At 44.7% G+C, this 12,522-nt stretch overlaps 2 protein-coding genes across 2 annotated transcripts; one reads left to right on the forward strand and one right to left on the reverse strand.

Annotated features, from left to right (window-relative positions):
- Positions 1-2: 2 nt before the first annotated feature.
- LOC108088634 (RNA cytidine acetyltransferase) lies at positions 3-3,652 on the reverse strand. The gene is made up of 5 exons (XM_017186552.2): positions 3,350-3,652; positions 2,834-3,281; positions 1,490-2,768; positions 455-1,424; positions 3-244 (listed from the first exon to the last, which is right to left on the reverse strand). The coding sequence occupies exons 1-5, from the start codon at positions 3,550-3,552 to the stop codon at positions 121-123; spliced, it is 3,024 nt and encodes a 1,007-aa protein (XP_017042041.1). The 5' UTR covers positions 3,553-3,652; the 3' UTR covers positions 3-120.
- A 245-nt stretch (positions 3,653-3,897) lies between these two features.
- LOC108088572 (probable U3 small nucleolar RNA-associated protein 11) lies at positions 3,898-4,807 on the forward strand. Its single transcript, XM_017186418.1, has 2 exons — positions 3,898-4,482; positions 4,543-4,807. The coding sequence occupies exons 1-2, from the start codon at positions 3,988-3,990 to the stop codon at positions 4,747-4,749; spliced, it is 702 nt and encodes a 233-aa protein (XP_017041907.1). The 5' UTR covers positions 3,898-3,987; the 3' UTR covers positions 4,750-4,807.
- Positions 4,808-12,522: the final 7,715 nt, after the last annotated feature.

The following is a 12,522-nucleotide window of genomic DNA, read 5'->3' on the forward strand; positions in this document are numbered from 1 at the left end:
AGTTCAGTTATAAGGTTTCTTTATTTTCAACGGAGCTTACAACAATATGTACTTGTCTATAGCATTAAAACCCACATTCTTCTTTTCCCCCCAAAAAAAAAGATGTCATTACTTTCTCCTTTAAATCAGAGAACCCTTGCCGCGCTTTTGTTTCGGATTGTTCTTCTTTTTCTTCTTGTTTTGCGGAGCGGACAGTTCGCGGTCCTCGGGCATTTCGATGGGTCCATCCAACCGCTTGACGCCACTGAAAGACAGAGATACAAAATAAATATTAGATAAACATTCTCATGTGGGTGAAACAAGTGATACATAGATTACACATAAACCTAGAAACATGTAACTTTCTTTTTTTTATAAAGTTTTTTGTATGAAGCAACATTAAGTAAAGAATTTGAGTTTGAAAATAGTAAATCAGAAAAGCCAAGCTTATTTGTATCTTAATCTGCGCACCTACCTCTTGACGGAGAGCAGCCCGCTGCCACCGCCCGCTCCGTTCGTCTGCAGCGCCTTGGACCAGTCCTCCTCGGTGCCCTTGATCTGGAACTCGTCGAGCTGCTCGGCCTTGAGGCGCTTCAGCTCCTTGCGCTGCTTTTTGTCCAGCTTGCGGGCGGTCTGGTCCAGCTCCTTGTCGAGCGACAGGCTGAGCGGCTGCAGCTCCTCGCCCTTGGACAGATCCTCCTCCCGCAGCATGCCGCCCTCGATGTGCTGCTCGAGAACCGATCGGAAACACTGATTGCACCGCTTCATGGCGTCGAAGAACTTGGCCAGCAACTGATTGCCCGGCATATTGAGCTCGAGGCCCAAGGCGTCCACTGTTTTGCCCTGCACACCCATCGCCAGGAGGATGCCCTGCTGCACCAGGTCCAGCTGCAGACCCTCGATCCGTCCCTGGAAATACAGCTGGGCAATGTCCGTGAGCAGATCGATGATCAGCCGGAACTCGGACTGCTGGCGGGTGTAGCTCTCCAGGCGCTGCAGATCGTGCGGCAGGAAGTAGACATCCAGCATGGCCTTGTCGACCGCCTTCAGGGCGCTGGCCTCCATGTCCACGGACTTGTTCTTGAGCAGAGCGAGGCAGAGCTTCGTCTCGAACTCGCGGAACGTCTTGCCCATCAGCTTGAGCACTCGCCTGCGGAAGTCCTGGTAGTAGAGGCCCAGCCAGGGCGTGGCGGCGGGCGTGTGCAGCATGATGCAGCTGTGCTCGGCGGTCAGTTCGTTCGACTTCTGGCTCAAGTAAACGGGCACAAAGCCGGCGGACTTCCAGAACTTCAGCAATTCGGACGTGAGGCCGTATGAAGTGCCTATGTAGTCGACGCGTTCTGGCGTGCGTTCGTGCAGGCGCTGCAGGAGAGTTGGAATGCGACTGCGCGGCCGGATCTGCTCCTTCAGCAGACTCAGCTCCTCCTCCTCCACCTCCTCGATGCCTTGAGGGAATTCAGAGAGATTGATTTATTAGACTGCAAGTGAAACAGAAGATACAAGTATCTACCTTTCTCTTCGTTTTTACGTGCGACCGGTCCATCCTCCAAGTTGGTGTGCTTGCCCGCATAGTAGTCCTTGAGCAGCTGAATGGCCCGCTTGCCGTAGCCCATCCTCTGGTAGTTCGGGTGCGTGGCCACCCGCACAATCCGCACGCCACACAGCTTGGGGAAGTCGCGATCCCCGTACTGCTCAGCTATGTTCCAGGGTATCAGATCGCCGGCCGCCTTCTTGCCCCTTCCCAGGGAGTCGCTGATGCTCTTGGCGGAGATCTGGCCCTCGAGCGCCACTTGGATAACCACCAGGATCTCCGGCAGGGCGTCCATCCGCTGAATCGGACCCAACAGGCAGAAGAGATGGTGGGCGGGCGCATCGCTCATCATCTGCAGATCGTTGGGCGTGTTCTTGTAGTGCGACGACACATAAATGGAGACCAGGCGGTGCAGGAAAGCCTCGGCCGCCTTGTGATACGAGAACAGGGCGTCCCTGTCCACGTAGTACAGCTCACAGGCGTCCGGCGTGGGACATCCCGAGCTGATGCTCGGCACAGTGCTGGCATCCAAGCACAACAGGTTGATCAGCCACTTTTCTATGTCGTCGTTCTCCTGGTAACGAATCGATTCCTCCAGCTTCAGCGGCGGCCGTGCATTGTTGTCCTTCTGCAGCTGGGAGATGAGCTTCAAACTCAGCGATCGACCGGTGCCCTCGTAACCATTAATCGTGCTGGCCATGAACACCAGATACGGACCGATCATCTTCTTCACCAGCGGCAAAGGAATGGCAGCTGCCTCATCAATCAGCAGGAGATCGGCGGCGTTCAGCAGATGGGTATCACTGGGGGAAATATACTGGATGGTCTGCCTGCTGCTCCTCGTAATGTTGATCCTGATGATGGCCTTTTTGTAGTCTGCGTTCGTGGAGCGAATAATCGTGTAGTCCGCATGCTCCTGGTACTCCAGCGCATCGAAACCTTTCAGCACGAACTCAAAGAGCGTGATCAGGTTCTCCGGATGCGGCGAGGTCACGTACACGTTCACATAGCCAAAGGCCACGGCGGCGGCTATCGAAAGGCCCAGCGCAGCCGACTTGCCACGTCCACGGGCTGCCGTTAAGGACATGGGCGGCTTCAGTTGCTTGTCAACCAGCGCCTCGATGAACTGGGCAACGGCATTGGCCTGATCGTAGGTCTTGCAGAGATTGACCAAAGCTCCGGCTGGCTGTACATTCAGCAGGCTCTCCTTTAGTTCCTTCAGGCTGCTCTCATTGGGCGAACGACCAGCGCCAGCGGGCTATAAAACAGGGAAGAGTTTAAATAAAATATTGCAAGTGTTATCCTATTCAAACTGCAGCTTACGTTCACTGGCTCCACATTGATGGTCTTGGAGCTGAGCGGCAGCACGGTGAGATCATCGTTGACCACCAGACAGCGCTTGCAGTCCGCCAGCGAGAGAATCAAGCGCTCGTTGAAGCGACACGTGACCGTTTGATGGGCCTCCGTGCGGAACCGCTTGTGCACATCCATGCTCATGGTGTAGAGCTGCTTTAGCGATTGCAGGGTCTTCAGCAGCAGAATGATCAGCCCGCCGCCCTCCACCGTTTCCACAGTTCGCGCCAGAAGATTGGGGGTCAGCGCCTCGAAGTCCTGGAGCACACAAACGCCGTAGGTTCGGCCGAGGACCGCGTGCGTCTCGGAGTAGTATCTGCCATGAATGGTGGTGGCCACGCGAAAGGAATCGAACAAGTCCGCCTCGCTCACGTCCACTTTGCCTGCGGCAATCTTCTTTGCTCGCTTTTTGCCATGACTAAAAAGGTATTTGCAATTGATTTGTTAATGGATTTGAATTTGTATATCAAGGAGGAGAAAACTCACTTGGATATGGCCTCGTCTTTGTTTTTGTAGCACCAGAGGACCGTGGGACGAGCCTTAACCGTCGACTTGGTCAGGATGTCGTAGAGGATGGGAACTTGGTCGCGCGCCTTGTCTCCGATCACAATGAACATGGTACGGTGGCCCAGTTTCACACCGTTCTCAATCATTACCCGTATCCGGTTGTCTATTTTCTTCTTCACCATCTTGCGGCTGTCTTTTGTTCAATTTTCACTTAAAAACTCCGGTTTTCCGAAGTAAATAATCAAAACTGCTGCCGTTCAAAATGCACGTGTGCGGTTTAGAGATGGCCAATTCGGCGATAGTCACGAACTTGTTGCATATAAACAATCTATCAGTACTGCAAATAACGTTACAAACTCTTTGATGATTGAGTTTTTTTTTTATTGCAGATGTAATTATATTCTTAGCCCGATAATAGAGTAAATAGTATCATTATTTATTAAATAACATGGTTGAATTATGTTAAAACTATCGCTTCGGCTCCTTCCAATTTGTCGCTCTCTAGCACTGAATAATAGGAAGTTTACCAACACTTCCCAACTCGCACGTTGTATTTTCTAAACAAAACAAACGAACTTCACTTTTGAACTTAACTTTTGCCGCAAAAGACTACCAAGATGTCTTCGTGGAAGAAGGCGTCGAAGAGCAACCAGAAGGTGCACCGGGAGCGCCACCAGCCGGAGGCGCGCCAGCACCTGGGATTCCTGGAGAAGAAGAAGGACTACAAGAAGCGCGCGATTGACGCACAGAGAAAGGAGAAGACCCTAAAGCTATTGCACCGGCGGGCTCAGAACAAGAATCCCGACGAGTTCTACCACCACATGATCAACTCGAAGCTGTCCAACGACGAGCACCGCGAGGAGGACAAAAAGGACGAACACACGCCCGAGCAGCTGGCTCTCATGCAGACGCAGGACCTCAAGTACGTGGTCATGAAGCGCACCATTGAGCGCCACAAGATCGACCGACTGAAGGCTACGCTGGTGGACGTGGACGCTGCCGGAGAAGGAGCTGCCGGGCCACGGGTAAACAAGCATTTAATCTTCGACGAAGAGAAAAACAAGTGGACGAAGACACTGGGAAAACGCCTCGAGGAAGAGACAGAAAAGCCGGTTAGTTTGCTTTCAATTTGGTTCCCAGAACTATTAATTACTATTTCTGCCTATTCCCAGAAAACACCTATAAATCCAAGCAAACAGCAGCGCATCAACGAGCTAAGGAAGCGATTGCATCGCGAAAAGGAGCTCGGGATTGTCCAGCAGAAGATTCAGCTGCAGAACTCCCTTAAGCAGCCGCGACTTCTGAAGCCGAAGAAACTGAAGAGCGGCACCAAGGAGAGTGCGCCCGTCTATCGATTCCGCTACGAGCGAAAGAAATAAGGATTGTTCACCTTGTTTCCTACTTTATCATTAATAAAGCCTTCTAGTGTACCTTGCATATGTTGTTTCTGGAAATAAGAAAATAGCTTTGAATTGACTTCTTTATTGTTGACAAAGCTTTCTAGTTAAACTTGCGTTGGTTAACTGTGTTTTTTAAACTGATAAATATTTAAAAAATTGTGTTTAGGTAAAAGGTTGTTCTACGATCTCGCCAGCTGGCTTGAAACTTGACTAAAACCGTCATACGTTTCGTTCAAAAATTAGGACACGGCCATGACACCAACCATTGAGTGTTAGTACATTTTTCGTTAAGATACAAGGTTCAGCCAAGACAATAACCTTGCATGCCGCGGTCGCATTTAAAAAATTTGTAAAATAAAAAATTGGTAGAAGATGCATATTAAATTAAAAAACATATTGTAAATAAATTATTGGTAGAAGATTTATACAAAATTATTAAAAAATATTCAATACTAAATTGAATATTGAATATATGTAGAATGCTTTACCTTGTGAAGCTTGTAATAAAAAATTGTATGGAAATAAATCATGCCGATTGTGAACATCAACCAATATTTCCAATATTTTTTTATTTGCAAGTGGATATGTGACAATTAGTCGTGATCCTTTGAAATGTAATGCTTTTATTTTATAAGTAAAAGACTTTTTGTTCGAAGTTTGGGAACCGGAAACCAGAAATCGCAGGCGATGGACGGACAGACGGGCAAACATTCGCCGCATCCTCCCATTGTTGATGGCTTTTGGTCCTTGTTGGCCCGATAAAAACATATGACACCATTTTGATGAGTCGCGCTTTTCGGCACGCCAAATTATGCATAAAATAGATGGTTGTGTTGACACTTTCCACAACAAAGGATTCCTCGCTTCTACGGGGGATGGAAAGGGATCGCCTCGGATCGGATCGGATCGGATCGGTTGGGATAGGATGGGCTTAGATACATGTTTATATGAAGTACAGCTAACCTAATCGGACTTGTCACAGGGGCATCACAACAGAAACAGAGACCGGGATTCGCGGGGATGAAACCCACAGAGAATCGAGTGGTAACGCAAAACCTGCACAGATTTTTTAACTAGCATCAATTGGGTTTGTAATTTGAAACCTAACTGCCGAGCTGCAAGGAGGGCTGTTCGGGAAATGGTATAGAAAAACTGAACTGAACTGAGCTGAATGGAAATGGCAATGGAAATGCGATTGCCATTGCGATTGCGGTGGGCACATGTGTGTGACTGTTTTGGATGAATACAACAATTGGGGTGGAGTGTGCCTCGTTCTATATTGTTTTGTTTGGTTCGGTTTGGTTTTGTTGTTTTCCCGGGGAAAGGGGGAGGGCAGGTCAAGGTCTCTCCAAATATTAGTTGCCTCACAATGAACTCACCAATTCCACTTAGGTGCGATTACACGCAAAATTGTTCGGCTTAAACGAACTCGTTTCTAAAGGGTCTTTTTGTAAACACAAATTAGCTTATTCATATTGAATTAGCAATTACATATTACTATTATCAGCTTATTTAGATTTAACAGTTGAATTTGAACTAAATTAAACCATTCGCTTTGCATTAAAAATAAGTGGGATTAATTTCATGAAGTTGTTTTCGAATTACCTTTTTTTAACATAATGCCACTTTATTTACATTCAGATTTACATTTTTGTTATGACACTATAGTTAATAGCTTATATATGTGATTTTAAAATATAAAATACATATCACTTGGTTTTTAAACATTTTAACATAATTGTTAAGCAAATATTACCTGTTTTTTAATCGTAACAAGTTGTTCCCACTTTTGAACCAGGTTCTTAAATCTCTTAATCTTTGTTTTCGGTTCTAATTACTACGAAGTTGTGATTGCCTAATCTATATAGCTGTCAATGGCAGTACAAGCTCTAACACCCAATCAAAATTTATCCATAGCTTCCCACGATGCCTTTCCAAAATCGGAAATGCAAGGATGTTTGAAAAGGAGTTCCCAAATCGGGATTAAGCATTAATTGTAAGCTCGTTAAGTGCCCTTTCTACCGAGAGTGAATTGCGCGGAATTTTTTTTTTTCGGCGCACTTTTCCGCTTTAAAGGGAACCAAAAAAAAAAGCGAGATGTGAAAAGCCAAGGAGCAGGAAAGCGGAAAAGGGAAAAGGGAAAAGGGAAAAGCGGTTCTCATGTCAAATGCACACGATTCACGCGTGTCGTGGGCGGCGAAGCGGTGAATTAAGATATTTACGCCAACAAAACCATCAATGACGGAAGGTTGGACCAGATCCAGCGTCCCTTACCCTTATCCCCGATTTAGATCTACTATATACATAGAGTATATGGCAGCATGGATGCAGGACCTGGTTCTTGACAAGTCCTCGGCAACTGGGAGGCTGACGACTCAGAAATCAGGAACACGCGTCGCGTTGTCAGGTTGCGCTTATCACGGCGGCACAGGAATCGCAGGACTTGCAGGACTGTTCGCAGGACTCCGGAAGGATATAGCTGCAAGGATACCTTATCGGGGGTGTTGGACTGCCTTCGTCGGCGAGCGACTGGCGCTGCACGTGCGGTCACGTGACCGGAGCTGCGGACCTTCACACGTGCCTCCTCCAGCACGACCAGACCCAAAAAAAGAAACCCAAACGGTAAGGTTACACTGCGGGAAAATTCGGTTAAAATCCAAGTAAATATTGATTGGGATTCATAATTGAAGAACATTTGAACCATGGGATAATGCTACAAACTTACAATTTATTTCAATTTCAAATTGAACCTTAAATACGTAAATATATATGATGATATTCATATGATAATATGATAATAACTTTATTTTAACAGTTGCGTATTTCCATTTATTATTATTATTATTATTATATCTATTGTTTTGTTCCTTAAGTTTTGAACAAATGTATAGTTCTTTAAGTCTACCACCCAACCCCAAAGGAAGCCCCTCCAAATCCACTTCGGTTCACAACTTTTCTCCCAGTGCTGGATCTTTCCGGTGCGACGTCTACGTTTCCGTCGAATGTCACGGTTATGGGGGCGGAATGCGCTTAGGATGTGGCTGTGGGCGTGGCCCTTGCTTGGCAACAGGATGCGAGGAGAGCGTGCAAAAAAAAGGGGTTTTGGAGGCAGTCCGGAGATGTCATTTGCAAGCCAATTCCAGATTGATAAACAAATTAAGTGGGCGAGGGCATTCCCAGGGGGGCGTGGCTGGGAACCAAACGATTGCTAAATGCGAAAGGTCCATAATTGAGTTGTCAAATAAAACACTGCAATTACATTACAATTGTTAATCAATTTGTTTCAAAGAATTGTGATTAAATTATACTAAAGAAATTTGAATAATTTTAAAATGCGAACTTAAAATATAAGAAACCTCCAGTTAATTCAAATTAAAGAAATATATTTAATTTCGTTCTTTTTAAATTTGTTTAACACTTTTTATTTTATTTTACAAACAATCGAACAAATACTTGTAGTAAATTGGCCTAAAAATACTTACAATAAAATGTGAAAATAAAAAAAAACCTTTCGAATTTGTCACGGGAAATGGAGAACCCTTCCGCCGCCGAATTTCCGCCAGACAAGCTGTCTGTCATCATCGTTAGAGTTATGATTTACCTGCCCATTTAGGCACCTTGTGTCGCAGAGCAGCCAAAACCAAAAAAAAAAAAATAAAAACGAATAGGAAGGAAATAAAAAAAGGGAAGCCACCCCGAAGAACCCCTAAATGGAAACCCTAACTCAAACCCAAAATGCGGGCACGCGTCAGTTCACAGCGATCCCAAACGATTCGGGAAAAAGTGAGGCGAACGAACCCAACAACCTGAGCCATTAATATAAACGCCAACTGGCGAGTCAACAGGCGCACTAGACACTAAATCCCATAAGCAAATTCGGTTTACGCAGTTATTTCCTTCATACCCTTTTTACCGTTATTTCCCCCCGGAGTGTATGGAGTACGCTCTTCAGTGGAATCGGGGAATCCGGATCCGCGGGGTTACCCATTCGAGTGCAACCCTGTTACTTTCCGTAAGTCGAAACGGGTCCTCGTTTTTTATTGTGCGAGTTAACTTTGAAGTGTTGCTGTTTTTTGGGCCAGGCAAGTCCTTGTCTGCCCTTTCGAGAGGTGCTCTTTTGGCTAGAACATATATGCATTTGGCTATTTTCAGGGGAAAACCATCCGACAGATTTTGGGTGACCCGAAAGACTCATAAACCAACGAGAGAAAAGTTAATGATACTTTTAGCTTATTAAAAATAGCTCGCTTACATTTAAAACATTAAATTAAGAACAGATTGATATAAACATATATACCTATACTATATTTAGTACTTTTTGTCTGAAAGATTGGCTTATGTTTTCTTTGAATAATCTGTGTTTATATATACTTATATTTGTGAAATCCCAAGGCAATTTAAATGTGCCCACCTTGCGTAAATCATGGCACAACTGTCGTCCATCCATCCGTTCGTTCATCTGTCAGTCAGCTTGTTCCGAATTCGACGGAGAGTGTGAGAGTAACCCCTAAATTGACCTTTAAAACTCCCAAATGCGCAATTTATCATTTCCTCACCAGAAGAGCCCGAGCACACTTTTGGAAATTCCCATTGCGAAGGGGTTTCCAACCCCATGGATGTGGATGCGAATGTGGATGTGGATGTGGATTTTTGACAGGGCAGACGATGTCGACGAGTGCCATCAATCGTTTAGACCACGATGGCGATAGCGACAAATCTGACACGAGATTCGGGACTCGGGACTCGGAGTCAGATGCGAATTTAGATGCGAACTCAGATGCGTTCCCGTTTGAGGATTACGAGTATGTGCGTGTAAAGCGCACACCCACTGAAACTCCACTCCTTCCACCTCCGGACAACCATCCAACCATCCAACCACCCGCCCTTCAAAATACTTTAAAGCACTTCGCAAAAAAATACACTCATTTCAGTAGAATCAATAAACTATAGCTATAAATTTTTATTTCCAATCTTTTGTACACAATTTATAATATTTAATGATGTAGATTTAAACTAACACTTCTTATACTTTAAATGGATAGGATTTTGTTTACCTAATCCTTTTGAGTTTTTTTGAATTGCTCTACTTTTGATTCACAATTTATGTTTTTGATCCTTGGCTAACATTGAAGTATTCTTTCGAGTGTACCTTGACTGATGTGAATGGGCAAACTTTCGGCAACACTTTCAACCCGTTCGGAAGCATTCGTCAAGCTCGATGCGACTGTCATTGCGGTCAGGAGAAGTTTCGGATGGAAATTGGGGTTTGGAAGCCAACGGAAGGAGTTCCCTCTGACCAAAGGTGAGCACGCCAAAGTTCATTTAGATTTATTCCGCTTAAGAAAATGCTTGGCCAGCGAATTATAAAGGGCATTAGGGTAACTCAAATGAAAAAGGTACAACTATCAACCGAAAAGATTGCCAGGTTTCCCGAATGTCCTAGGGAATTGCTGTAAATAATATGAACGTTTTTAAAATTTACATTTTTTTAGATTTTTTGCGGAAAATATTCAAAAATATTTTCACCTCAACAATAAAGGTATTTTCTTTTGTCCTTTTTGCAAAATAGATTTTTCTGCGTTTTTGCGAGAATGGTTTTGGTAAAAATGTCCAAAAATGATTTCATTTCAATGAGGAAGGTATGTTCTCTGCTTTCTCTACATTCCCAAAAGAATAAATTAGGAAGAATAGCCTTTAGCTTTACCTTTACCGTTTGCCTTGCCTGTATTTCCCCCTCCCAAGTTTCCCGCTTGATCCTCTGAAAATCTGGTTAACCATTGTAAAATATCGCAGCCAAAGTTGCATCCTTCGATACACGTTTTTTGCGTGTTAGTTTTTGTCCTGTTGAGCTCAACAACTTTGGCTGGCTTTTTGGGCTGGATTATTGGTTGTGGGATTTGGGCTTTGGGGTGAAATGGTAACAAACAGTTTAGGGAGGAGAAGGGAGGAGGGGTGTTGTGGGTGTGTAACATGTGCGAGCATGTAACCCATTTGGTACACCAACAAAAGGTCCAACCACGCCCACCGCCACCTGTTTTTTTTCGCCCACAGCGGGCGGCCTTCAGTCGCTTCAGTTGCCTCCTTCAGCCCACACTCCCCTGATTTTTTATATATATTCCTTAGCGCCCTTTATATTTTCGTTGGCCTGCGAGGAAAGTGTGAACAGCATTTTTCATAAATTTAACCAAACAGCTCGGATGGGTTGGAACAATGAAAACAATAGAGCGAACAAGAGCAATAACAATAAACGATAGATATTTACCGCAGCGGGGAACCCGCCCAAAAAAAAGGGGCAGGGGATCGAAGGTTATGGCGAACCCTCGATTCCTGCGATTCCTGCGAGTCCTTTGAGTCCTTCGCGTCGCCGGGGAGCAGTGCCGTCCCTTTCGCACGCACTCGTCCTTGCCGGGGGAGACAATAACAAACCAATTACAGTTAGATTGGCCGCATATTAAAAATCGAATGAGAAACACATCTGTCGCTGTTGTGTCTGTTGTGTCTGTTGTGTCTGGTAACCCTGAACCCCCGAACCCCCGCACCCCCGAACTCTGAGCTCCGAACCCTCATCCTTACCCCCCCAGACTAGCCTCTCCCCACGCCACTGGGGTCTACACAGGACCAAAAAGGGGCTAACTTCCTGAGTATTTTAATCACAAAAAAAAGAAGTTTAAAATTCGATTATTTTAATTGAAGGTAAAGAAAACTAAAAATATAAAAAACTACAATTTAAAATACTCTATGATGTACTGTTGTTAAGAAACTATTTAAAGAGCCCACTTAAATAGTAATTACATATTTACTTAAGGATTTAAATAGTACAAGAAATTTAAACTGAAAAATTGATTTTCCTAGTGCAAAATTTGACTTATTCAGATCATCACGAAAAGGTATACAAAGACGTAACTTTGAACTTAGCTTGAAGTTTTCCTATCTGCCAACGTTCCTAATAAATTATAAATTATGAGAAATATCTCCAAGGATTTCTCATATTTTTATTTCAGTGCACAGCTTCCCCTTTGTCCTTTCCTTTATTTTTTTTTTTGGCAACTGTTTCGAAAAAATTGTTATAAGCGAAAACCCGCGGGGTTGTGAAGTTCCGAACGGCGAAGGCGGTGTGTGCCAAGGGGGCGTGGCACCCAGCAGGCCATCATGGGCGGCGGGTGGCGGGGGGTGAGGGATTTTTTAGCAGGGGGTGAAGTCGAGGAAAAAGCAAACTACAAATAAAATATGATTATGAAATGATTATTATAATTATGCTGGCATCTTCACAGATGTTGTTGCCGTTAACTGTGACCACGCCCCCCCACACACACACACCGCCTCCCCCTCCCATTCCCCCTTCCCCCAAAACAGGCCATCCCCCTTGTGATGGCACCAAAAACTACAGGAGAAACCCAAGCGAGCTGGTTAATAATAAGCCGAAATTAGGGCGTGCTGGGCAAAAAGTCCCCGTTCGACCTGTGCACTCAGAAAAATATGCTGTATAAATTTATACATTTTTATTTTATTTTATATTCCCAAATAAGCAGCTTATTCCAAGAACATGGTCGAGTATATCCTAACTAACTGCCTAGCTTTAAGGTTTGCCTGGTTTTATGTATATTCTAAAATATTTTTATTTGATTTTAAATAGTCCCTATTAATCACGAACCCAACTTGTATCGCAAACTAATTTCCAGTGTTCTTGAAGCTTGAAAGCCGAAGAGCTTCTTTTTTATTTTGTCCCGAAAAAGATCTCTAAAAACCAGCACG

The sequence above is a fragment of the Drosophila ficusphila genome, unplaced genomic scaffold (genome assembly GCF_018152265.1).
Source record: "Drosophila ficusphila isolate 14025-0441.05 unplaced genomic scaffold, ASM1815226v1 contig_198, whole genome shotgun sequence".
Lineage (NCBI taxonomy): Eukaryota > Metazoa > Arthropoda > Insecta > Diptera > Drosophilidae > Drosophila > Drosophila ficusphila.